Source organism: Tenrec ecaudatus, chromosome 10 (assembly GCF_050624435.1).
Source record: "Tenrec ecaudatus isolate mTenEca1 chromosome 10, mTenEca1.hap1, whole genome shotgun sequence".
NCBI lineage: Eukaryota > Metazoa > Chordata > Mammalia > Afrosoricida > Tenrecidae > Tenrec > Tenrec ecaudatus.
Window position 1 is genome coordinate 131,121,123 of NC_134539.1, and position 27,459 is coordinate 131,148,581.

The 27,459-nt window shown below is 39.9% G+C and overlaps 1 protein-coding gene across 6 annotated transcripts; it reads right to left on the reverse strand.

Annotated features, from left to right (window-relative positions):
- Positions 1 to 259: 259 nt before the first annotated feature.
- On the reverse strand, positions 260 to 27,067 carry LUC7L3 (LUC7 like 3 pre-mRNA splicing factor). 6 transcript variants are annotated; one of them, XM_075561605.1, is made up of 13 exons: positions 26,832 to 27,067; positions 18,156 to 18,222; positions 15,181 to 15,220; positions 14,806 to 14,950; positions 14,415 to 14,489; positions 13,350 to 13,454; positions 11,004 to 11,165; positions 10,108 to 10,391; positions 9,515 to 9,675; positions 5,881 to 6,021; positions 5,670 to 5,775; positions 5,159 to 5,224; positions 260 to 4,340 (listed from the first exon to the last, which is right to left on the reverse strand). In XM_075561605.1, the coding sequence occupies exons 1-12, from the start codon at positions 26,928 to 26,930 to the stop codon at positions 5,200 to 5,202; spliced, it is 1,410 nt and encodes a 469-aa protein (XP_075417720.1). In that variant the 5' UTR covers positions 26,931 to 27,067; the 3' UTR covers positions 260 to 4,340; positions 5,159 to 5,199. The 6 variants fall into 6 exon arrangements, 5 of the variants coding, with proteins under 5 accessions (XP_075417720.1, XP_075417717.1, XP_075417721.1 ...); XR_012786481.1 differs by having other exon boundaries at positions 5,159 to 5,775; XM_075561602.1 differs by lacking the exon at positions 5,159 to 5,224 and having other exon boundaries at positions 261 to 4,340.
- Between the last annotated feature and the right edge of the window lie 392 nt (positions 27,068 to 27,459).

Genomic DNA, 27,459 nt, shown 5'->3' on the forward strand with positions numbered 1-27,459 from the left:
GCTCGATTCTCTTACTGGAATGGCATAAACCTAAGAGGAACGCTTCCGTGAAGGCTGCTCAGACCGATAAAAAGCATCAGCTCCCTGGCTGGCACCCAAAGGAAAATATTGTCAAGATACAGATAAGATCTCACAAAGAAAACATCCACTGAAGTCCTGTCTCTGCACTTCAATAGCATCTTTTAAATTTGTGACTCAGACAATTTCATGACATGCACTGCTTATATTTCGATTAGTCACTACCAAGAGCTTTTCCCATTTAAATTTTATTAAGAAATACCACACATACAAAGCACATATACAATTTAAAAATGCCTGCCCACATACTTCCCACCTAGCTTCAGAAACAAACATCGCCAGTTTCTCTCTAAATGCCCTCTGTCCCCTCCACCCCAATCCCCAACAACAACAATGAACTCCATGTTGATCATTTCTTTCCAGTTACCATGTACAGAATTGGCTTGTTTTTGACCTTCACAGAGATGGACGTCATAGCAGATGCATTCTTCTCTGATTTTGGGGGGTGGTGGGGTGGGGGTGGTGGCAGCATTGAGATTCATCCATGTCCACTGGTGTGGCTGTAGTCCACTGTAGAAATACACTAGAATGTCTATCCGACGAGCTGCTGACGAGCACGCGGCTCTTCAGGCTGATTGCTTTCTTTTCCTGTTACAAACGATGCTGTTGTGAACATTCTCACACAGATCCCCTGGTGCGCTTTTGCATGAGTTTTGCAAGACTATTACTTAGCATAGACCGCCACAACCAAAGAGATGAAATGCTTGTTCTCAGTTATGCCAAATTCTTCTTCAAAGTAGTCATTCCTAAACATTGATGTGAAACCTGTTGACACCGGCCCTGCTTGGAATGGCTGAGGGGAAGATCAAGGAACTCATTCAAGCTCCATTTTAAAAATAGAAAGTTCAAAATTGCAATACAACAATGAAAACCACATCTATTCTGCTTTGGCTTCTGTGAAATGTACTTTAAAAACTACATGTGAAACTTTTAAAAGTGCTGTGTCCTGTGTTCCAAAATAAATGTTTCTAAATATATTTGGTGAAAACAGCAAGATTCAGAACAGATTAAACGATCATATAGTTAAAAAACCCTCTACATACTCATGTCCCTCCTTATTTGGAAGACGAGATTAACAGCAGAAGCACTCCGAGCAGGAGGGCAGGAGTGGAGGGGAGACATCCTTTGCTGAGCACTTCTAATGTTGACGACTTCACCATGTGCAAACATTACAATTGTCATACAAAATTCCAAAAAAGTAGCCACCTGGGGATCTTTCACAACCAACCCAAACTCCAATCTCAAACGTGAAAGCCAACCTGAATGAAGTCCCAACCCGCAGTAAGTATATACAAGAAATTGCTCAGGGTTTTTATTTTTGTTTCATGCACATTAGATATTTTAAAAACATATTCACATCTCATCTACAATGCATTGCGTTTTAAAAACAGAACGGATGCAAGCTCAAAAACCCATCACCATAAAATTTTCAGTTTTTCTCTCTAGAAACTTTAATCAGAATGTGGCTGAACACAACTCTTATGAGGTCAAAGCGTTTGAAGACCTTGAACTTGGTTATCTCTGGGACATTAACTATATTAAGAAACAACAAGTGCAGGTGAGAAACGCTCTAAGCAATGGTCTAAGTACAAACAGCCCCTGGCTTGCAAACTAGAATTGATCCCCTATGTGTGTCTTTAGGTCGAGTCTGCAGGTAACTCGGCACGGGTGTATGTAGTTATTTTAGTGCAAGAAAAAGGCTCGAAGCCTTTTTAGTGACTTACAAGCTGCCTGTGCAGATGACTGGTGAATCTGTTTCATATGTGCAATCATTTAAAAATGAGACAAAACTACACGTTAACAGGGCAAGTCCAATTTATCTCATTTTTGGGAAACGTCTATATACACACCTAAAGTAGGTCATATGACTAGGTTATTATAATCCAGACCAAGAAGGCAAAACAGACACTTAAATCCATACACGGAAATAAACGTATGGAATGCTTGAAGGAAAGGGGTCTGGTTTTAACATGGAGAGTCCACTTCTACATGATCATCTCCTCTGCTTTGCCTGGTCCCTTGAGGCACAATGGGAATTATACTATCAGATAAGTATTATTTATACCTCGAAGACTGACAATTAAGTCCATTCAATCTTATTTGATATTAAGGGGTCCTAATCTTTTGGAGATGCATGCAGAAATAGGTACAGATTAAGTATTGTATCTGAGACCTGCTTCAAATAATTCGGGAAACAGGGCAGGGGATACACACATGCATACACACGAAGACTGATCATGAGCTACTGTTCTACTTGTTTTAAATTACCTAAAATAAAATTGAAAATAACTGATTCCATGCTTAGGTTAACTTGCTCCTCTAGACTGCTTTCCAAAGGGAAAATAATGCATGGTAGAAACACGTATTTCTTAGATTAAATTAGCACCTGCCCTCTACATTGGATTCCTGTGAGTTTGGTTAGCAATTGTCAGTTCCTTCTGAGCCAGTTCAACTTTGATGTAGTGGGAGGAAGGGAACACAACACAAATCCCATCTCTCAATCTCCTGTGTGTGTATGTGCACGCATGTACACATGCACTCACAGATCCTAAGCACAGATGCCCTAGAAGACCAGGCCTTCCCCCTTCAAGTCCTATGTAAGTTCAGTAGTTATCAATGGATTTATTTGCTGAACTTCATTAAAGCTATAACTGCTCATTCTAAACGAAGCAGAGCAGAATAAATCTGTCATCTTAATGTGTTAATAAATTTGTCTTGTTTTTCTAAATACTTAGTAGTACAATATAATAAGCTATCATTTACTCTTAGAACTACAATTTTGTCAAACTACGAAAAGCAGAAATTGGGAACTTTGTGGTTTGTTAAGATTTTGTCTTATTCGTGTGAATCATCTCTTACAAACTCAGGATAACCCGCTCACCTACAGCTGCATCTCTCCAGGTCAGCTAGGAAAGCCGGGGGTGCTCAGTGCCCAGTGTTTCCTCAGACACGGCCCCTGAAGTCAGAGCTTCAGAGTTCTCCAGAGCACAGGAAGGGGGTGTGCCAGTAATTTCTGTATGGTCATTAAGCCTATTAAAGCAAATACAGTGGCATAACACTGAAGTAATAGACTACGAAGCACAGCCTGGATTACTTTACCTAGTTACCTCTCCATCAACATGAGACCAAACGACCTTGGTAAAGTCACTTAAGCCATGAACTACCCAGATTCCCTACTTCTATAAATGGATGCCAATATCTGAAAATTATAAACCACTGGAATTTCATACTATTATTGTACAGTTGGTGTTGGTGGTTATAAATAGAAACATACTGCCGACTTTCCTATGTGACATAAAATGGTCAGGGGCTAAGAATCAGATTATTTTAATATCTGCTACGTTGCACTACACACCCCACACAAATAAACACATCTCTAAGCTGACAAAAGATTAGAAGCTATATCTTGATACAGAACGTAAAACGGCCCAAAACCAGTTGAAAGTTCTTGAATGCTCTTCTACCCCATTAATGCATAGCTACAGAATGATAGTGTTTGTCAGCATATTTTCGATTTTGTACTATTAAAGAAACCTCTCAGGGATGTAAAAATATATTCCAGTTCATGGTATGTTTTCATCATTAAAAGTAAAATTAAAATATATTTATAACCACCCAGAATTGAAGCACCATTATTTAAAACATTGAATTGGAAATTCTGTAAAAATTAGTCTTAAACAGAACAAATCGGATAAAACTGTACACCAACACCTCTAGTAATAGTGTATCTGTTATATTTAAAACAAGGGACTACTTCAGAGTCAATAACTTTATTAGAAAAAGATTAATACTAAATCTTTCCAATGACAGAGACAATCAAGTTTGTAACAGAAAAGTCAGAGATACTTTATTTTCACGTCTAAATCCAAAAGCTAGGTATAGCAGTTGTAAAAATGGAATCTCACTTAGTCTGATTCACACAAATACTAACGTTTAATCCTGTTTTCAAAGTCCAAGAATGAAAACTTTTTAATTAAACACTGAGCAAGCCACATGTTTTGGGTAATATTTCTTAAAAAGTCTTAAGGAAAAAAATATGATACAGGACCTAAGTTTTCAGTGGCATATATTCTATTAACACATGTTCTGAAATCTGGTAGGTCACTTCAGTCCTGAATTAATTTTTAATAATTAAAAAAAAAAACCCTAACTGAGCTTTATACTTTTTCTATGCCACTATAGCTTTCTTTCACCTCATTTTAATGTCGATCTTCACACTCTGCCGTTTTCAGTATTCTTGCAAAAATCTTCGAACGGTAGTCCTACAATGCAAAATTTTGGGGAAAGTGATAATTAGACAACATGTAAAAAGCTAATTTTTATGACTAATTATTGGCCCAATCACTAACTGCTAATTAAAATTACCATACGAATATGGGATGTTTGTATTCTTGTCAATGATCAAGGCATCAGTGTGGTCCTAAAGTCACGTGCCTGCCCATGTACCTGCCTGTGCGTCAACAAGACTCACAAGACTTAGCACTAATGCTTCCCGAGAAGGGGAATGCCAATGACTAGATGACTAATTGGTACTTCCTTTCATTAGAATCACGTGATCCCAGTAGCCCAAAGAATGAGATTTATAGGTTTTAAGAACACTTATTAACATCTGGCTTTTAGTAGTTCTTAAAAACCTCAAATTCATTCTAGAGTCCATCAGTGCCTTGTCTTCCATACTGCAGGTGTCTATCCTTGCTAGTCACTGTTGCTTTAAACACATCAGCCAGTGACTGTTCCTGTACATCTAGGGCTGATTGCAAATTCTCCTACACAGTAGGAAATATTAAACACATACCTCTTAAAGACTTGAGAATTGCAATGAATGTAACAAGGCGAATAAAATGAAGTGTTTATTGTATGTAAAATTCGATAAAGAAATCTAATTCTGGCACCACTGCATCCCTACATACAGTCAAAAAAAAATTCCATTCTGTTAACATTTGACTTATCGTTTTCACACAATCCACAAAAAACCCCTCTGCGCTTCTCGTAGAGAACAAAAAGATACAAACATTAAGATCACAGGCAACAGCATTCAAACATGGATGTGGGTAGAGAAAGGAGTACCTGGCATGAGTACCTGCTTAGTTTGACTGAATCCTTGATTTTTAATTTGGCTTTTCATGGGCCGCTCACAACACCAACGCTGTGTGAGGTATGGTAGTCAGCTGCAATAATTCATAAACCCTACACTTCCATCAATCCAATGCTACTGGCTCTCGAGTTACAGAACAAACTGCATTAGAATGCAAGGCAATAAAGCAAAAAACTAGAAACATCCTTGACAAAGAAATACTAGCAGTTTAATTAAAGCAAAGTAGTCCAACATGTGCCTCAGAAATATTTAAGTTTTTAAAGCATGTCTCTGCCAATGTACCAACACAAGATGGACTCAATACCAAAAAGAAAAAAAACAGTTCAACCTTTTCATTAAAAAAAAAAAAGAAAGAAATGACAGCAAAATCCCTAAAAAAAAGGATAATTTAACTTTTCAACGGTGACTATATTACAAATGTGGGTGGATCATTCCCAAAGAGGCACACTAATGGGGCACGAGTCTGCTACAAAAGAGCTGAGACAAAACAATGTACCTCAAAAGGTTTTGCAGGACTACACTGTCTTTTCCTTCAGAAGAGGCTTTTGTTTGTCTTCTCACTCGGCTTAGCTCCATCTTCGTCTGTGCATACTTACGCTGCACTGTCAAACAGTAACAAAAAGCCCTAATCAAAGTGAGAAACAATACACTTACCTCCGTCTGATCTGAGGTCTTATCAGATCAGTTTTAATTGGACTGAGTGTCACCTTCAGATTTAATGTCTTCACTGGTCCCATTGACCTCATTCTTAGTATCACTTTCCTTCAAGTCTGTGTTTGTGTCTTCACTCTGCGTTTCCCGACTACTGGACTTCACACTACTCTTTTTATCATCAGTTCCCCTCTTTTCTGTCATAAAAGAACACATTGACCATGGATTTTAAAACAAAATACAATACAGACACAAAACTTTGAAAAGTGAAACAATCAAAATAACAATTCTCACACACTGCAAGTGTTTAACACAATTTGGTGAATTTGTCAAAAAAGTTTCAAATTTAAAACTTATTGAGGAGGGAGGGGGAAAGGAAAAGAGTTAAGATGATCAGAAGGTAGAACAGTAGGAAAGGTCACACAAGCTGGTGGAAACCTCTTACACGTAGGTAACTCCAAATCATTCCGTCTTCCATTAAATTTCATTTTGAGTAAAAGTTATAAAACAAATAGGGGCAAGGAAGAGCACATAAAAAACGGTGTTGACATGGGGTTAACAATTAAGCTAGAAGGGTAAAAGTAGTAATCTCAAAAAGTGAAGAGTTGGCATGTTTTCCCAATTATAGTTTTTTAACTGCAAGAGATTTCTTCATGAACATATTTCAGTATTCAAGAGGAATAAGCTTTAATTGAGAAAATGGACCTAAATCCCAATCCAAGCAACCCAAGTAAATCTACGACCTGAAAGTTGTTTTCCCAAATAGACAAATTAAAATTCAACTCAGTTGCTGAAAACAGTAAAATTCACCTTTTTTCACTACAAGGGAGACGGATATCTCCGGACAGAGGCAAAAATGGCAGAGCAACAACAGTCTAGCCTCTTAAATTCTAAGCACTGTCCTAACAGAAGATTTCTAATGAAAATGTTAAAGTAGTAACTTTCCTGATAAAAATTTCCCTTTCAAACGAAAAACATCTGGAGAGTAGTTAATAAGAGACACTGAGGGCATTGCCTTTTATACAGATCCTGGAAAAACACCTGGGAGAAGAATGGAAATGCAAACAAAACATGGTGTAGGAGGGTCAATGATAAGAATTGAAGGTCTAGGGGTGTGAGTGGTGATACTGGGAGGGTAGAGGGAGAGGGGGTTGGAAAGAGGAAACTGATCACAAGGATCTACATGTGACCTCCTCCCTGGGAACAGACAACAGAAAAGTGGGCGAAGGGAGACGTTGGACAGGGCAAGATATGACAAATAATTTATAAATTATCAAGGGCTCATGAGGGAGGGGGGAGCGGGGAGGGAGGGGGGAAAAAAAAGGACCTGATGCCAAGGGCTTAAGTGAAGAGCAAATGCTTTGAGAATGATAAGGGCAATGAATGTACAGATGCGCTTTACATAATTGATGTATGTATGGATTGTGATGAGTTGTATGAGCCCCTAATAAAACGCTTAAAAATAAATAAATATAAAGAAATAAATAAAATAGATTTTTAAAAATTGAAGGTCTTATTGTCCACCACACTTTTAAGAAGCACAATCCAATGTGCAAGCAGATACATGCAGACAGAACTTGCACTGTGGGACCTGGGCCAGGCTGTGTGCTCTAACTGACCTTGTGGGAAAGTCCTCCCTTTGTGCCTTATGGGCTTCTCCATGCACAGGTAGCTTCACTGAGGAAGGGTCATCTTGTTGCCCCGTAGAGGACTAGTAGTAAGTTCACTAATCTTTATCTTCTGCCCTATGTAAATGTGGTAGATTTTAACAGTCCTAAGGACAGCCACAATTATGTGGCAGATTTAGGACTATGGACAAAAAAATAAAAACTCTCTTGTCAACAACAAGTACAAGGTAGGAAAAAAAAAGTTCTAGAATTGAATATGGTGATAATTGTAGAACTCTTCTTGATAAGACTGAATTATTGAACTGTATGACATGGGGAAGTGCTAATAAAACTGTTAAATAAAAAAAAAAGAAACCACTCCCATTTGAAGATTTAAATACATTGCTTTCATCACAACACCTGGCACAAAGAACTTGCTCTTTACTCATTTGCCATTTTCAAATGCCTGCTACTGCTAGTATCTGGCCCCAAATGCTAGGGCTTGCTGTTATTTATATACTTAGGACTATGTCAATGGCTATGTGGCATTTTCCAAAGCCAATAAATTACTGCACATCTAAGAGAGATCCAAAGTTAAAGATTAAACCTACAAAGGCATGCCCAATCTTTCAAGACAAGCCTGACACAGAGCTTTCTGTGTCAAATCTTTCTCAAAATTCCATCAGGAAAATCCCCAACTTTCCATGGTCACATTCTAAACACTACTCAATTTATTTTCCTTTAAAAGGTGTTTTTATCAAGCTCTGTTATGTCACTACTACGGACAATTAGGATTACACGTATGTAAATGCAAGACATTTTGTTACATCCAGAAATTACACAAAACCGCTTGGTTTTGAGTCAGACCCAGTGCCAATTACTTCTTAACATGGATTGCAGATCATTATAAAGGCTACTTGCCATTTTTCCATAAACTCAATTATTTTAAGTAACTAAGTGATGATATAAAAAACAGCAATCAAAATGACAACAAAATTATGGGATTGAAAACTTTCTTAGAAGTTTTAAAAATTTGATCTGACACTCATATCTGGCTCCTAGAAGCTGAACTTGCACCTCATCAACATACTATACAAAAAGGTCTTGCAAAAAAATTAGGGGAAACTTTCTGAAACAAATATAAAACCAGTTAACAGTTTATAGCAGTTTCTAAATTTACATTCTTAAAATATTAAAGTTTTAAAGAGACACCCATGTTTCCAATTGCTACATTTTACAAAAGCAAGGGTTACACATATAAGTATTTTTAAAAGAGAGGGAACATTTAGGGAATAAAACAAAAACCAAAATTATATATCCACTATGCATGCACAGTCCACCTTAGTCTAGGAAAAACCTGAGGCACGAAGGTAGTTCTACCAATGATGCCAAGCACCACATCCAACTTTCAAATGCAAAGCACAGTCACGTATGATGTGACTGATCACACGCCACACCACAGGTAAGTAGAACAAACTGATGCATGCATAGGTAAGAGGATCAGAAATAGGCCCTTTCTTATTTCTATAGAAGCCATGCAAACAGCCCAAAAATATTTTTAAAAAGCAAAGAATGGAAATGCAGAAACGAGAAAAAAAGAAACGATTTTTTCAAAATGGCCAATTAAATTAAAAATGAGAATACACACTAAAGACAATCTTTAAAAAGTGCATTAATAGTACTAGCGGCTCAGTAAACCAACTGCTGGGAACCCACAGCAACCGCGGGAAAGTGGTTACTACTGGAAATTCAAAAGCTAATTATGAAATAAATTGATTGCTGTACTACAGGACCAATGCCATAATGTACATTAACTTTGCAAGGCACACAGTGAAATAAATTTGAAAGAAAAAATATCGCATGGGGGTGGGGGGAGCATTAGAGCTGATTGTGATGATGTAATGTAACCCTTTTAAAGGGCAACTTAATTACAGAGAAGTATGATATGTGAACATTACATCAAAAAAAAAAAAAAACACAACTACTTAAAAGCAGTTTTGCCCACATCCCGAAATAAACTAAGTGGGAGGCAAGAATATGATAACACAATGTCTTACTGAACTAAATTCACATGTAAACGAACCTTTTTCCTTGGATTTCCTATCTTGTTCTCTGTCCCGACTCTTGCTTCTGTGCTTGTAAGACTTTCGGTCCCGGCTTTTGGACCTTCTTCTATCCCGACTACGAGATCTGTGTTTTCTTTCTGATCTATCGTGGCTTCTGCTTCGTCGTCGATCTCGACTTCTAATTTAAAACACAAATAAAAGCAATTTCAGCTATTACAATGAAAAAAAAATTGTTGAAAAATTACCTACCACTGAATAGTAAGATTACATAAAACTGAACCTCAAGAAGCAAATAATATTAAAACATTTATATTTGTGACTCTACAGAATTTAGACTTTCAAATCTACTTAGACCAGTCAAAGAGCAAAGAAGTTGTCCTGAAGACAGAATCTTATTTCTCATGAAATCCATGCTAACGTGCTTAACTCCATTTAGTTTCTCTTCCAAGGAGTGGGAGAAAGATGGGGCTTTCTACTTCGGTGAGTTACAGCCTCAGGATGGTTCCCTGTCAGTCAGAATTATGTAGGTTTCATCCCAAGGAGTTATATGAATAATCACGACCACTCAGTGTACACTCACCATGTGCTACCTTAGGGTTTTTTTATATACCTGCTTCTCCTCCTTTCGCGACTTCGTGATCGCTTGTGGTCCCGAGATCTGCTGCATCTCCGGTCAGAAGTTCGGCTGGAGTGTCTGCTTCGTGAGCGACTTCTCTTTCTTCTTTCTCTGTCACGAGCCCTTTCTTTTTCTCTTTCTTCCTCCTCTCTTCGTCTTTTCCTTTCTCTTTCTTCCCTTTCTCTCTCCCGCTCCTTCTCTCTTTCTTCTCGTTCTTGCTTCTCCTTTTTCAAACGTTCATCCCGATCAGGCTCTTCAGTTCTTTTTCTTAACTTTTCCTGAAGAAATGGAGTTGATTTTATACAATTATAACTTTAAAGACACTGTCAAACAAAAGTCCTCTAGTGCGAGGCTATTTGTACTAAATTTACAAAATGTATCCAGCTCCTGGTGATGTAGTAATTAATTACAAGTGGGGTTGCTAACCACAAAAGTCAGCAGTTCAAAACCACCTGGAGAAAGGCAAGGCTTTCTATTCCAATGAAGAGTTCCAGGTTCCAAAACATTCAGTTTTACATTCCAGGATACACAGGTGTACTATTTGGGTGAAGGGTAAAACAATACTCAACAAGAGATGGGGGAGAGGGAAGGAAAAACGCAAAACAATGGGAGGTTTGATGAATTGAATGTAAAACTGATCGATGATCTGCCCCATAAACCTTCATGAATTCACAGTATTTTAAACAACGAAACAATCTTTTGAAACAATTCCAATACTGCATCTAAACAGAAGATCACCATTACTTGATTAGACCCCCTTAGGAGTATTTCTCCTCTCAAATTTCTGGCACTAAGAACAAGACACAAGAAAATGCAGTTCTGCCAGGAATGACCGCCGCTTCAAATAATCACACACCAACAATGGTTGGCTATAGGGCTTAAACACTCACCTTCAACTCTTCGACCGTAGCTTTGATTTTGGCATAGCCCATGTGCTGCTTCCCCATCAAATGATCGTCTACCCGGGACTGGGCATCCCCAACTATCAAAAAGGCCCCACATACTTCACAAACTTCCATTTGTTTCTCTTGTGCAGCAAAACTTTCAATTGTCTGAAACAATACATTGGTTATTATAAGAATATCAGAGGAAAAGAGAATAAAGTACTCAACAAAGAATATTTAACATTTAGAACATTCACCTTTCAGAAAGCTGCTTTTTGTTTATTTTTTTAATGCTACCTATTTTAGAGGCTGAATTCATTTCTTACGTCAGATCAAATGGCTCAACGTAAGGCCTCCACATTAACTACTAAAGATATCTTTTGGAATAAAAGTCATTAATCACAATTCTTATGTTCTCTATTCAATATCTAGGAACCAATGACCGATCTTACTCTATCAACAATATCCAAAGCGTATATATTACCTTCTCTAATTAAAACAGAAAAAGGAATATTTTGTGTATAACTTTGAACTAAAACATGTTCTGAGAAATCATCAACAAAAAAAAAACACAGGGAAAAAGTTCCACTGGGTAGAGCTATCGTAGCGTGCATTTTTCCCACTAGGCAAGCACCAAGGAACTGTGCTCAGTGACTGCGCCCAGTGGTGTCACCTGGGAAGGTTCTCTCTGGTCATGAAAGCAGTTTCACTCAAACCTTGTTTTTTTGTGATGGCTGATTGAAGAGAACAGCATCTGGCTGTGAAATTTTGTTTCCTGCTTGAGAAAAATACCGGAGAAACTGTTGTGGTATTAAACAGAGCTTACAAGGACAGCACTATGGGAAAAACTCAAGTGTACAAGTGGTTTTCTTGTTTCAAAAAGGTGAAATCCTGATGGATGACAAATCTCATTCTGGACATCAGTAAACTTCCTAAAGGGGTGAAAATCCTGACAAAACTCATGTTCATGTGCTCATAGACTGACGACTGACCACTGAAGAGATGGGGGTGTCATCTGGACTGTCTGGGAACAAGAAGGGTTGCTGAGCAATGTGTCTTAGGTTCTGACAGACTAGGAACAAAAGGGTACAGTGGAAACATGCCGTGCTTTAAAGGAACAGCTCTGAAGCAACCCAGACTTCTCCCCCCAAGGGTATTACTGGTGATGAGACCTGGTGCTATTCTTACAACCCGAAAGCAAACATCAATCAAGTCAGTGGAAGACGCCATTGTCACCTCACTCAAAAGCAGCTCATCAAGTGAAATCAAAGATCAAGATAGTGCTCATCTGTTCTGTTCTGAATGTGAGGTAGATAATGAATATAGAGTTTGTTCCACTAGCTCCGACTGTTAATCAAGCTTTCTACTTAGAGGTTCAGAAAAGATGATCTAACTGTGCGACAAGAGCCTGGTTTGTGGCAGACGGGGAACTAGTTCTGTTACCAGGGCAATGCACCTGCCCATGCGGCCAGCTCTGTGCACCAGTTTGAGGAGAGAACAAACAACAGCATGCCTCTCTTGCCACACACACCTTACTCACCTGACCTCGCTCTGTGCGACTTCTTTTTGTTTCCACCAATGAGAGGGACATGAAAGGAGATTTGAGGACGTAGAAGAAAAAAATGAGGGGGAGGTGCTGTCAGCCATCCAAACAGATTAGTTTGAAAACTATTTCCAAGAATGGAATCACAGATTTGACAAATATATTAAGTGTAATGGAGAGTACTTTGAAGGTGCTAAGGCTTTCTTTAAAAAAATGTAAATACATTGCTTGGAAAAAATTCCAGTTTGGGGGTATCCCCTTGTGTATGTAATTTAAACAGACTGAGTTGATACTTATGATTTGAAAAAGGGTTGGCAAACCAGCAGCCAGAGGCCTGATTTTATAAGTAAAATAGCTTTATTGGAATATAACTCCACCCATGTATTTAAGTATTGTCCATGCTGTCATACCACCACACACTCAGTGGCTGTCAGGGACCTACGGCCTGCAGACTTAAAACGCTATGTGGAGGAGACAGTGGTTGGTGTAAGATATGAAAACAATAATAATCTATAATTTATCAAAGTGTCACAAGGGCAGGGGAAGGAGGAGCTGATACCAAGGACTCAATAGAAAGTAAGTTTTTAGAAGATAACGATGGCAACATATGTACAAATATGCTTGAAACAATCAATGTATGTATTGTTCTAAGAGTTAAGCGCCTCCAATAAAATGATCTTTAAAAAACAAACAACCCCCCTCCATGTGGATTACCAACTCTCTGATTAAAGGTGCTTGAACAATAATAAAAGTTCCAAGTAATTCTACTGAACAAGCCGAGAAACTGAGAGAGATTGTTAGTTACTCACCGAAGTTGTGGATCTAAGTAATTCTCTCTCTTCTTTTAACTGTTCAACTAATTTCATCATTCCCTGGGCTTCTTCTACCTTTCCCTCAGATCCTAGTTCTTCAATCTAAGGGAGGAAAAAGAAAGAGCACAGTCAACCCTCCTTCCTAATCAAATTATCCCAAGTATTTTCTTTCTTTCTTTCCTATGTTTCTTCTTCTGTCCCCCATTCTTTACTTGCACATAATGGTTGGTTTAGGCGTTTTTTGGTTTGGTTAATTTTGTTTTTGAAGTCTTCTTGGGTCTATCTAACCCTCTTATGGTTAATGGATCGGTGCATAGCCCACGACACCACCAGGGCTCCTATCTACCCCCTCTTATGTAGGTAGTACAGCTTTGCTGATGTAAAACTGACTTACAGTAAACTGAACATTTTGATAAATATTTTACATATACCTAAACTTGTGAAATCATCACCACTCATATACAGAACTTCTCACCCCTGAAAAGTGTCCCTATACCCCTTTTGTCCCCCATACCAACTCCAGGCAACACTGATCTGCTTTCTATCATTATAGATTAGCTTGCCGTTTTCTAGAATTTTATATAAAAGGATCGCATAGCTTGTATCCCTTTATTCCTGACAAGTATTTGGAATTGCATAATATATGCCATAATTTATCCATTCTCTATTAATGGACATTTGGATTGTTCTAGTTTGGCCATTTTTGTTTGCTAATTATAAAGGTACTATGAGGATGGATATAAAATTCTTTGTGTAGACTTGCTTTCTTTTCTCTTTGGCAAACACCTAAGGTTGAAATGGCTGGTGGTATGTTTTAACTTTCAAAGAAGCAAGCTCCTTTCCAAAGTGTTTCCTTTCCCTCCCAGCTGTAGAGTTCAATTATTCCCAGTTGCCCGAGCATCCCTATCAACTTGACACGGTTAGTCTTCTTCATTTTACTCATTCTGTTGTATGAACAGCATCGTTATGGTTTCGTTGGAATTTCTCTAATGAACAGCAATGCTGGACATCTTATTAGTTGACATTCTTGTACTTTTAACGTGACTGCATCATCATGCTCACCTGCTGCAGGAGGACATCAATTTTGTCTGTTAGAACCTGGATTTTTTCTTCATTTTTGCCTGTTGGGCCAGCTGCCTGTTAAAGGTAAGATAATGTGTTATCAACAAGTAAAATTAAGACATTATACTCAAGCCCTCCTCACAAATTTGCAACTAATGATTGAAATGTTCAATTATAAATTATCTTTAATTTGTTAATATTTCATCAGTTACTACTAAGCATATTCGAGAGAAAATCTTACAATGAGCAAGATCAAATTTACATTTAGTAATAAAGATAGAAAGGGGGGTACAAAAGAACGCAAAGTGACGAGTAAAACAAATCTCAAATATATAGGAGGCTGGGTTTTCAGAGACCAAGAGTATTTTGCCAATGTCTATTTCTTGCTTACCCCAGATGACTGCTGGTTCTGAGACAATGCCAAACGAGCATGGCCTCGTCTAATTCGCCGTTCCACTTCTGCAAGTAAGCTCTGCAAGTATCGGAGAAAATCTCTCTCATAGCCAACTTTCATAAAACGAGAACTCTTCTCATATCTGATAATAACAAAAAACAAATTCTCACATATTTTAGCTAGCCTCGATTTTTGGCTGACAATTAAGCTCAGTATATATATAACATAAACTGTTAAGAGCACAAATTTTACAAACAGGCACATCTAGAGGCTTGACTACCTGGGATCTCTGTGAGCCTGGACTCGGATCAAGTCCTTAAACTTTACCTCTTGTTATAAGCAAGTGACAATATTTTAAAAGCAGAAACTTACTGTTTTCGTAAATTTTCATCATGAATTTTTTCGCATGGACCTTAAAAAAAAAAAAGAGAAATAAGAATACATCTACTGATTGTGGTAACAACCTCTACACATTATAATTTTTTTAAAAAAGGAGAAAAGGTACACTTGACCACAGAATAGACAATACACTAAAATACTAATACTAGACAGTGAAGCCATATGCCAAAAATGCATGTGCATTCAACTCCTAAAGTTCAGGTCAGTACAATGGGGAGCAGAAAACATTTTAAAAATAGAAAACTATTCGTTATTGTAGCTACAGAACACTGTGAAGTGAGTAGATCACAGGTTTGAAGCACCGATAATTCATTAATTCAAACATGCATGGTATGAAGTTGAAAGGAAGCAAAGAGGAGCACTCTTGAGAAAGTAGACTGACACAGCAGCTGCGACACTGGGCTCGCGCTAAGAACGGTGGTGAGGATGGCGCAGGACCAGGCAGCGTTTCCTTCTGTGGTGCACAGGTTGCTATAAGCAGAATGGACTCAGCGGAACCTAACAAAACATCATTTACAATTTCTTCTGAACTACTGCAGTTCAGCTATGAAAATTATTTCTAAGCCTGCAGTAAGTCCAGTAGCCGTCCTAAGAAGTTTCTTTTCTGCTCTGTATTGGATGCAGTTGGCTGGGGTTGTTGACTTAGTTTCCACGCAAATTCTGAGGTTGTTTCCTAAGAGGTCCATCTTGAGACCTTAAAAATGTCTCTTTAAACTTTATACCAATTTTTGGCTATATAAACAACCTAGGTAAAATATTTATTTCACCGAGAGAGAGCCCTGAGGGTACTTCTCCGACCTCATGAGTCCATTGTTGCTACTTACATCTGAAGCCACTTGGGAGTCACAACCCTGTGACCTCCATCCTAACCTGATACCTCGTTTGACTCCACTTCACTTTTAGTGTGCTTTGCAAATGGCACTTTTAAAACAAAAATGAAGGTTTATGTCAACCATGAATCCTATGTCCAAAAAATCTACAAAGTGCTATTTTTTCCACAGCATGTGCTCACTGTCTCTGGGTCACATTTTGGTAATGTCAAAAATATTTCAAACCTTTTCATAATGCTGTTGCACACTTAACAATATAGTGGAAACACAACTTGTACATGCACTGGGAAACAAAAAGTAAATGTGACTCACTTTACTTCAGTGGCGTCTGCCTATAATTTGAAGTTCTACAGTGATATGCCTACACATGAATCTCATCATTCAACTGTTCTGGGAGTTTGAAAGATACATTCATATCTTCTTTTCTACAGAACATTTTTCTTACACCATTTCTTAATTTCCTCTCTTTCCTGATATCTATCTAGAATTCAACAGGCATTAAAATTTCTAAACCGATTCTTTTAATCTTTTCTGTCAACATTCCAGCAAATTTCTGTGGTTTCATTTTCAAGTTGTTCCACTTGTTTCATATTTGTCCATTTCAAATTTCTAAGTTCTTTTTAGTGTCTTTTGATAGCATCTGATGCTGTCTAACAAAGAGCTCTGGTGACACTGCGGGCTCAGTACTGGACTGCCCACAGGTGGATGGCTTATCCCCATCAGCCACTCCAGACAAAGATGAGGCTGGATGTTCCTATAAAGATGCCAAGTTCAGAAACCCTATACAGACCAATGAGTCAGAATCGACACAAGGGCAGTGGGTCTGGTCTGTTAATATTCTTTCTGATAAGAGTATCTTATCTCTGAGAATATTTAGTTTTTTTGTTTTGAATTTTTTCTTCTGCTATCACTTTTATCTCCAATTCCACTAAATTACTTCTCTGTTGATTTTTCTTAATCTTCCGTATCGTAGGTTTTCTTCAAATGGCTGGCTGGAGTTCCTTGGTTGGCAGATCTAAAAATTTGACTCGAAGTTGGTCTGTATAGTGTATACAGGATTGGTCAACCTTGGTTTTATTTTCAAGTCCTTCCACTGCTTCTTCTCTATGGATTTACCACAGGAAGGCCAGGCAGAAAAAGACCTGCTTTCAGGAGCTGATTTTCTAATGTGATCCTAATACGTAATGGCAAGCAGCCTGAATAGGAAGTTCTCTCTTATGCATCCAAAATGGTACTAGTTATACACTATCCTTAGAAAATACTTATTAATCTCTAGTAAAAACAGCCTTGGTGGCAACTGTCAGATTAACTGTTGTCAACCACTAAGGCTAGTGGTTCAAACCCACTAGCTGTTCCTTTGGGGGGGGGGGGAGCGGGGGGAGGGAGAGGCTGTATACTCCCATAAAGATTTACTAAGACTCAGAAACCCTAGCTAAATCACTATGAGTCCTTCCTTCTCCAGTAGAATATATGAGTTGGGAAGTAGGACCACCCGATGCACAGGACCAGGGAGCCTAACCAACCAAGCAGTTAAGTAGTTCTCCAGCAGATGTTTGGCAATGTCTGGTAATATTTCTGGTCATTGTAACTGGAAGTTTCTACTGGCATCTAGTTGTTTAAAGGTCAAGGATGCTAATCATCCTGTACACATGACGAAGAATTACTCTATAGTCAATAGCCAAGTGAAATGCTAACCTAGACAAACCTCTCTTCTTTTCAGCCCCCATAACTCAACACTGCCTTCTATGGTACCTGGTGCCTCCAAATTCTGAGCCTGTCCAGGGTTCTGCTGATCAAGGGCTCTCTGTTCTGTTGAGTTTGCTGTTAACACTTCCATCCACTTGTCACTTTCCAAAATTTGTTGACATCTTAAAGATATCCGCTTCCATTTACACTTTTTTTTCTTTTTCATTTTATTGAGGTTTGGGGAGGGAGTGGAAATAAACATGTATATTTAAGTCACTAAGTTCAATCAGACTGGCATTTATTAATACATTAAAAATTTTAATCCAAGAAGCAAATTATCACCAAACCTTAAAAAAAAACTTTTCAGAATATAAAGAACCAGTTAAAAAACATAAATTTGATGAAACATGCGAGGGAAAAATATGCACTTACCAAGATCAGAACGTGTATTAGTAAACAATTCCGCAGGGCAAAATCCACAGAGATAGTATTTACAAACCTAGTGGGGGGAAAAGAAAGTACTTAACTTCTCTATTTTAATTATTGAGTCTTAAAAATTATAGTACAGAAGGATGCTAAGTAACTATTTTCTTTGTTACCAAAACTGTTAAAACTATCAGTTAAGCAAACTGAGTAATGACTTTGAGACTGCTAGTTTCAGGAAAAGAAAAACGTGCATTAACTGGCTGTTGCCAGCATTTTCTACTGTAAACATTCACCCCCCCACACACTCCTCCCACAAAAATCAATAACAAATACAGGAAAGAAAACTAAATATAACAGAAAAACTTAATTATAAAAACAAAAGGCTTTGTTTTCCTTTGTTATTAACCAAGATCAATGTACAGATTGGAACTTTAGAATCAGTCTAAAACAGCTAGCACTCAAAAAGTCTTAATTAAGTTCATAAATATTTAGTTTATGTGAATAGTACTTGTTTGTAACCTGTCATTAGTATCTTTATACAATTATCTTTTCCTCAGAATCTACTCCATGGCAGCGAGTTTTTAAAATACATTAAAATATATTTAATAAGGAGTTATGGCTCAAGCTGCTAAGCCCAAAGTTGAAGGTTCAAGCCCATCAGCCACTATCGCGAGAAAGAGAAAGCGTTTTGCTCCAGATTTAGCCTTGAACACCCTATTATAGGCCATAAGTTTAGTTTTTCTTGGATATACACTATACCTGAATAATTTTTCAAAATATTTCTATACTTTTCTTATGTGAAATGTTATTAAACTTTGCGTTCACTTTAAATTTATTGTGATAAAATGCCAATATTCCAATTAAAAAAACTATTTAAGAATGCATTTGACAGAGGAAGAACAGGAACAAGCCACAAACTCCTGTCACCATGTATGCCTACTGTCCCTGATTACACAGCTCACAATTACCTACCAACTTGTCCAAACTAATGTGGTGCTGGGAACACAACACTAACAGGTTATGGGACAATTTTGACAGCATCTATGAAAATGTAAAATGTACAAGCCTTCAACCTAGTCATTATCTTTCTAGGAATTTATATTACATGTGGCTTAAAGACGTATATATTCTGTTCATCAAATTTTCGTTGCTAAGGCAAAATACTTGACAATTTGTAGGAAATAAGGCTAATTTATGGAAGATTCATAGGTACCAACAAGGCAAAGATTCCTACCGTGTATCTGAAAAAAGTTGTTTGAATATATTTTCAAATGGTTTAGGGGGAGGAGGAAGGGACTCTCACGTTTTACTTCTAAGTTAAATCTACATCTGTTTTGGCAAAAATGTTTACTTTCCTTAAAAGTTTAATAGTTTAAAGGTGGGGGGGGACCCAGAAAATAAGCAAGTACAATTAACTTTCTTAAATACTAATGAAATAAATTTTCATGTGATGGGTTAGAGGGTAAGGTATAAATAACACTTTTAACTGGAGAATTGCTAAGGCTTAAGACTTTAACAAAAACCATCCCTTTGGGTTTTATTTAAGGCCCAGGTTTTGTGGTCTTTCCCCCCCCCATTTCTTTTGTGTTTTTTAAAAAAAGTATCTTGTACATTATACAGTTAATCTCAACAAATTAAATCACTAATAATATACCAATAAGCCTCCCATAAATGAGTCTCTTTCCCTCCCATCCCTCTATTCCTATCCCTTCCCTCTCCCTGTTTCCACTCCCACTACTGGCCGCCTTGTACTCCTCAGTCTTGTCCTTTGGTGTGAAAACCATGCTTCCTTAAAAGTGTTGATGCACAATATTCCATTGTATGGATGTACCAGTTTGAGTGTCCACTCTGCTATTAAGGAAATTGCTCCAAGAAATACACATATGCGCCTTTTCCGGCGCTGACGACCGCTCGGCGATCATGCCTCTCGCAAAGGATCTCCTTCACCCCTCTCCCAAAGAGGAGAAGAGGAAACACAAGAAGAGCCTGGTGCAGAGCCCCAATTCCTACTTCATGGATGTCAAATGCCCAGGCTGCTGTAAAATCACCACAGTCTTCAGCCATGCACAAACAGTGGTTTTGTGTGTTGGCTACTCTGCTGTCCTGTCAGCCGACAGGAGGAAAAGCAAGGCTCACAGAAGGATGCTCCTTCAGATGGAAGCAGCACTAAAAGGCCCGGAGTCGAGATGAGTGGGAAGTCATTCTAATAAACCCATTTTGGATAAAAACAAACAAACACACATATGCATATGTCTGTTGGTGTGTATTCCCGCTTTAGGATATATACCCAGGAGAGAAACTGCTAGATCATAAGATACGTGGGCTTATATTTGCACTTGTTTAAGAAGTGCCAGGGCAGGAGCCCCAGTGCCATCTATAGTGCGTTACACGTTGGGCTGCTAAGTGAAAGGTCAGCAGTTTGAAACAGATGATGTCACAGGAGGAGGCAGACAGTAACTGATGTGGGGGAGGGGAGAGGGAGTATGGGCAGCATGGTGAAGTTTCAGGAGTAAACAATGAAGGTGGAAGAGGGCACTACAACGGAATGTGATTACACAACTCGTTTTTTGAAAAGGCTATTTAATCATGGGGAGAAAATGTTCTAAAATTAATTATGGTAATGATTGTACAATACTATGAAAATTGAATTGTATGATACATGGATTACATGCCAATACAACTGTTAAAAAGTTCGTCTCAGAAGCCCAGAGATTATAGGGTCACTAGAAGTCAGAACTGACTCAATGGCAGTAGGAAGTGCCATACTGATGTACAAGAAATTCTACAGTCCCACCAGCAATGTTAGAGTGCTTCATCCAATCTCTCAGCACCCCTCTCGCATTTATTATTTTCTACAAACTAAGACTGCGTTATCATTTTATCTTTCTATACCTAGCTGAATATAACAGTAAGCATGTAATTTCTAAGCTAACCAAATATTAGAAATATTGCCTACATTATTTTCGTTAAATGGGAAACAGAATCACTTGAATGCTTGTCTACTTATTTTATGCCCTAATGTTCAGATCACCTACATTACTGAACCTAGCAACTATGTCACATATAAATGTCTTTATAGACATTCACAACCAGAATAGACACGCCAACTAAAATCTAGAATCTTATAGAAACCATAGAATTTCAAAACTAAAAATGACCACCCTTAATCGGCATGTATTTCTCCATGATTATAAAATACTATTTCAACACTTGAGTGGTCCATGTATTTATTCATTTAAAACTGAGGAATATTGGAAAATAAAGAGCTTTAGTTTTCAGTCACTAGCATTAATAGTTTATTCTAATTGCAACAGGTTAGACGCAAGTATCTTATTTTTAGTTAAAAGATGTTAATTTGTTTTAAAAAGATAAACCCAAAAAACTAATTACATTAATATTTATAATAAAAACATTCAGCTTCTGATGACGTTTTAGTGTAATGTTTCAACTACACCATGATGACTTGCTAACGTCATTGCGTGCCTATGCATTTCTATTTTATTACACATCTTGGCAGTCACTCATGTTCTACTGATTGCTACACAACCTTTTGGTGCAATTTCATGTGATTATCCACAGCAGTGAGATAGCAAACTTCTCTCCTGCTGAAAAGCTTCAATTGTTTCCCAAAGTAAATTCACCTTTAATAAGGCTCAAAACCAAGGGTCCTGGTCCTGCCCACCATCTACACTGCCCCCAACAAAATAAAACTCCAACTGTGACACTGCAATTTCCAGATGCCCATTGTCTCCAACTCTTTCTTCCCGCAAGCAATACCTGTCTTCTCTAATTCCTACTGAATTCTTTAGAATGTAAGCAGCAAGGAACCTGGTTAGATACAGTGATTCAAAGCAGGCAGCTGCTTAGCAAAGGGTTGGTTGTTTAAACTCATTGGCTACTCTGTATAAATAACTATGTGGCAGCGTGCTCCTAATCCCTCCTCTCCTCCAGCAAAACAACAGCAACAAAACAAAACAAAACCCACAAATTCTAGTTTCTACTCTATGGTTTAGGCACTCTTTGAATAAGCATTGACTTAACAGCAGTGAATTTGGTGTCTCGGTGCTGTTTTTGGGGTAAGGATCACTGTGGGAGTGACCTGAGTAACTCACTTTCCCTATGTGTACCAGTCTAAGTGTCCTGCTTTCTGGGCCGTTTTCCCCCACTGTGGCAGTAGGACACCAAGCTATGAAGGCACATTTACTCTTTCATACCCACCACCAGACCAATGTGCTTATGTCTAGACTTATTCTGTTGCACATACCATAAGAGTACACTTCTGTTGAACAAATGAATACAGAAATTTTCCCTTCTTACTGGAAAGAAATGATAGGAAGCACTGTACTAGTTTTAAAAGTCAGTGTTAGGCTACCTTTTTCCCTGTGAGAAAATCATGTTGAATGGCCAATACAAGTATATTTCTAAGTACATATTTTCAATAAACTTTATGGTTGAACTAACCTAGTGGTATAAAACCAAGCACATTGCTCTAGATAGAGTACATTTTAACTCCTAGTACAACTACCCTACCGCACAGGATTTCCCAAGGACGACCCTTGACAAAAGCAGCTATCTTCTGCCCTAGGAGAGGCTGAGGGTAAAGAGCCCAACTCTCCATGATTAGCTGCAGCTTTGACCACTGCAGCACAACCTGGGCTCTTTCCTAGTAGCACAGCTACTTTTATATTCTTGAGCAAAACACAGAAATCTCCCAACTCAGACCCTAAGTGAAAAGTACTCTAGGAAGGCAATGACAAACATATGTTCCTTGTTGTTGCTGTTATCTGGAGGTTAACAGTAATAGTTTCATGCAAAATACAAATAGGTGGATAGTGGGTGTCAGTGAATCCCTGGAACCATATTAAAGCCCAAAATACCTTTAATCTCTGAGCTGTAGAGGCAGCAATCCACTATACCCACACTCACACAAACAAAAAACACAAGCCACAATGGGGGACTTGCAGAGACTCAGCCTTGATAGTGGTTGTACATATGCACCATTACAGACAAAGGCATTTGCATTCCCGATCTAGCCCTCACTTAAACAACTTCTCCAAGCCCCACTTGAGACCCAACTGCTATCAGTCAGATAGTACTCAGGGTGACCTAGTTCCATTCAACTCTCACTGCCATCTTGAATTCCAACTCAAAGGCACCCTACAGAGCAGAGTAAAACTGGGTGCCTGAGAGGAACTCTTTTTAGAGTCTCCCTGGGGGTGGGGACTGGTGGTTCCCAACTGCTAACCTTTCAGTTAGCAGCTCAATGAATAACCTACCACACCACCAGGGCTACCAGTGACCCTGTAAGGCAGAGAACTGCCTCCGAAGGTGGTACGTCGTGCTACATCCGTTTTTCTACAGAGCAGCTGATGGGTTCAAACTTAAGGACCTTTCACCTGGCGGCAAAATGGCTAACCACTGTGCCACCAGGCCTTCTTGATCCGGAAGAGGGGGTAAAAATAGTTTCAAAAGCCACTACCATTTTAATACATTTGAAAGTTGACAAGGAAAACGAGGAAGGTCCTCAACAAGATGGACTGCCAATGGGCTTAAGCACAGGAACAACCGTGAGGTTGGTGCAGGCCGGGGCAAGTGCTTCCTTCTGCTGTGGGTCAGAACTAACTGGATGGCACCTAACAACAACAATTTAATTGTGCACATCTACAAAAGTAAAAGTACAAAACCAATTGAGGTAGTTAGTTCACTGTGCCAACCTGGCCGATACCAACACAGATGGGCGGAGGGATAAGAGGCTCGGTGAGCCTCGACTTTCTAGTTCTTAGGGTCTCTTGCTTTGATGGACCAGGGTGCAGGCTGGCTTAGCAGTTCCCTGCTTCAGCTGGCAAGACTCACTTCCTGCAAGCCATCCCTGAGAAGCCACATGGACCTGCCCCGATGCAGCCCTGGGTGCTGGAGCAGCCGTGTGGAGACCCCTGCCAGCGCTGAGATGTTTACACATTCAGTCGGCATCATTGCGTGTTTTGTGAGCTGGAGAAGGACTTTGTGGATTGGTGTCTGACACATGGATTAATGTTGGACTTGTGGGCTTAGGCAGCACTGGGTTGGGATGTTTTCTTGATGTGCACTTAACCGTTATAGAAAACTCTCTTATACATTACTTTCTGTGGATTTGTTTCTCTAAAGTACCCAAACTAACACACCAACCAACATAAAAACCCTAAAAAAAACCAAAAACACCCTAAACCCAGGAAGTAGTGGTCCACAAACTTTAGAACACAAGAGGAACCTGGTTTTAAAAAAAGGTAATCTCAGAGAGTGAGGTTCAGATATCTGCAAGGATGACTCAGATACAAATAACCAGCTACCACTTTTAAGACTATGGAAACGTTTCCTTCTCTAACTTTCTAAAGATGCCAACCTTTTTAAATAAACCATTGCACCTGGTCATCGCTATTTCATCAGTCACGGCAGGAAAAAGACCTGGTGATCTGCTCCCTCAAAGATGACCATTTTTAAGGAAACCTTGTGGGGAAGGTTGCAGAGTTGAAACTGGACAGCACACAAAGGACTCCACCGCAGAAAGGGCGGGTTCATCTACCTGGAGCAATGTGACAAAGAAGAAGCTGCAGATGAAATTAACAGACCCTCACTCAGTGAAGGTGAAGCCTAGAAGGTGTGCTGGGGCTGTAAATCCCTCAGGGTTAAAGTAACAACCAACGGCATACCAATACACAATGACCTGGCTGTGATATCATGAGCTTGTACTATATCCCAGTTACTTTCCTTATTTAGAAAAGGCTGTGTGCTTTACTAGTTAACACCACCAATTTCCCCTGAAGATAAGCATATGATAGATTAGTAACTGAGTTTTTCCAAATCTGGAATGGATGCAACCTGTCATTAAAGGCATAAAATACTCTGGTGACTAGCACTAAAACAGAAAGGAAACAGATTTCCTATGATTCTGGCAGACTTAAAACCTACATTGCCTCATCCTAGCCAATGTGAGCCCACCACATACAATGAAATACAATCAAAACGGTTTCCCCCTAGCAAATGCTGTCCAAGGCCAAAGGGGCCCCGACAGAAGACTGTTGCATTTCTGTGCAGGACAATTAAAAAAAAAAAAAAAAGGCATCCCAATGAGTCAAAATTGATTTGATGGCACTGAGTATTGGTTTCCAGTTTACTGAAAATACATAAATGGCCTATCTGTATACAGGTAATTTTTTTGGGGGGGTGGGGGTTTGTCTTCACCTTTTCAAAGTTTAGGTTACCGAGTTTGGTGGGGGGAGGAGGGCTTAAGTTAAAATCACTTTATGGTGGCAGACAGATGCCAGACGGTGAAAGTAGAGAGGATCAAGACCAGTCAAGTCACTTAGGATTCTGACACTGAGTGGGCAAAGCCAAAAAAGCAGACCACACCATTCAAACTTCTCCTCGAGGTCAATGACCAATGTGATTGAACACAGTAAGTAATGCACACAGGTAATTCTACCCTAAGAACACTTTCACACTATTTTGGAATCAGGTAATAAAGGACTCTCTGGTAGCAACTTCTTTTCCAATACTGCCAAAACAGATACTCAGGCAAAACCGCCACCTCACTGCCACCGCGTCAATTCCGACTCATGGAAACCCTACGCGCCAGGGCAGAACCCAGACTTGCAGTAACTCCTCACAGGAGTGTAAAGCCCAGGATCCGTCTTTCTCCCGCGGAGCTCCTGGTTTCGAACGAGTGACCTAGCGATTCTGCCCCAACACGTAACCACTACGCCACTCATCCCAAAGTCCACCAGAAAAAGGGTAAGCAGCTGATTTTTAAAAATCATTGTTTTGGGGGCTCTTACAGGTCTTACAACATTCCATACATCAATTGTATCCAGCATAATAGCAACTAATTTTTTAACCGTTTTGTTAAGTTGCTACCTTTATATTGCGATTAACAACGCTTTAAAATTACCAAGTGGTTTGAGTATAACGGCAAAGTAAGAACGAAACATTTTGCAGCAAAGACCGGAAAATCAATGACACGTTGAAGGTTCGAAACCAGAGTAAAACATTTGCAACACCTGAAAGTTATTACCAGAGGGCCGGTTCCAGAGTTGTGAAGAGTGTCCAGCACTAGGGGGCAGGAATTAGGTCTAGTTTCGCCAACGTAACTTATCAAGGGACCCGGCGTGAGCCTCCAAAGCCTCACCTGTGGGACCAGGCTTATGCTATTTACCCAAACTTCTCAGAATAAAAAAAAATCCAAATTGAGTTTGATGTGGAAAAAAAAAGATACCGTTATCACTAGTTGTTGTCAACACCACAAATCTCGGAAGTTATTTTAAATTTCCATGTCCTCACACAAGGGCCCCAAATAGGACCTCACTGACCAGCCCCACTACCGCGCTTTTGTCTCGCCAAATAACGGGAGAACTTGCCCTCTCCCCTATTTCATAGGGGGGTGAACACCCCGAACCCGCCAGCTCCAGTCCCCTTCCCGCGTTCCACAGCCTCCGCAAGGCGCTTTTTCAACGCGACCAGGGCATCGCTTTGGTTTCCCGGGTACCAAGACAACCACCACCCACCCGCTCGTCCCCACGTCGGGGCGAACTTCGCCCTCGGGGCCCACACGCCCGGTCCTCCCGAGCCACAGCACACCGCAGGCCCGGCCCACGCCTGCTCCCCTCCCCCACGGAGCGCGGGCACAGGCTCAGGGCCCACGGGACTTACGCTCTCGTGGTCCCACCGCACGTTGCTGCGCTTCTCGTCCGGGGCCAGGTTTCGGTCCCGGCCCATTAACTCATCCAACAATTGCGCGGCCGAAATCATGGTGCTTTTATCGGGCGGCTGCTCCCACCAGCCCTGGCACCCGTCAAAGAAAACACCAGCGACTCGACTGGCAGCCCCCTAGGCCCGCTCTCAGGCCGAAAAGCTTCCTCCACAGAGAAGCCGACAACACAAAATGGCCGCCGCGCGGCCGCCTTCCCAGCATGCCGCGCGAGCACGCGCGCCCGCGGAGACGTGCCCAATCCCGGGCGGCGGGGACCCGCCCAGTTCCCGCCTCCCCGGGGGCGGGGCCCGCCGAGGCCGGGCTTGGCCCCGCCCCTCCGGGGGACCGACGCGACCTGCGCTCGGAGGAGCCTGCGCATGCCAGAGGCTTCCTCCTAGCGTAGCGCTCCCGCGACCCGAGCTGCTGCACAGTGAGCTATCAGACGCTACGTCTAGAAGCTTCGTCCTCTGCCCGAGCAGAAGAAAAAGGCCGTGCACACTCTCCTTTTGTCCCACGCGGAGCGCAGGGTGCCATCTTCCAGTGGAGGAAGCTGATCAACACTCTGATTCCGTGTTCCAGCTGCATTCT

Coding starts and splice junctions, on each gene's coding strand:
- LUC7L3 (XM_075561601.1), bottom strand. CDS start 26,930: ATGATTTCGGCCGCGCAATTGTTGGATGAGTTAATGGGCCGGGACCGA. Junction 18,223..26,831: donor TGCGGTGGGACCACGAGAGC/GTAAGTCCCGTG, acceptor TCCCCCCACTAG/GTTTGTAAATACTATCTCTG. Junction 10,392..11,003: donor CTACGGTCGAAGAGTTGAAG/GTGAGTGTTTAA, acceptor CCATTTCTTCAG/GAAAAGTTAAGAAAAAGAAC.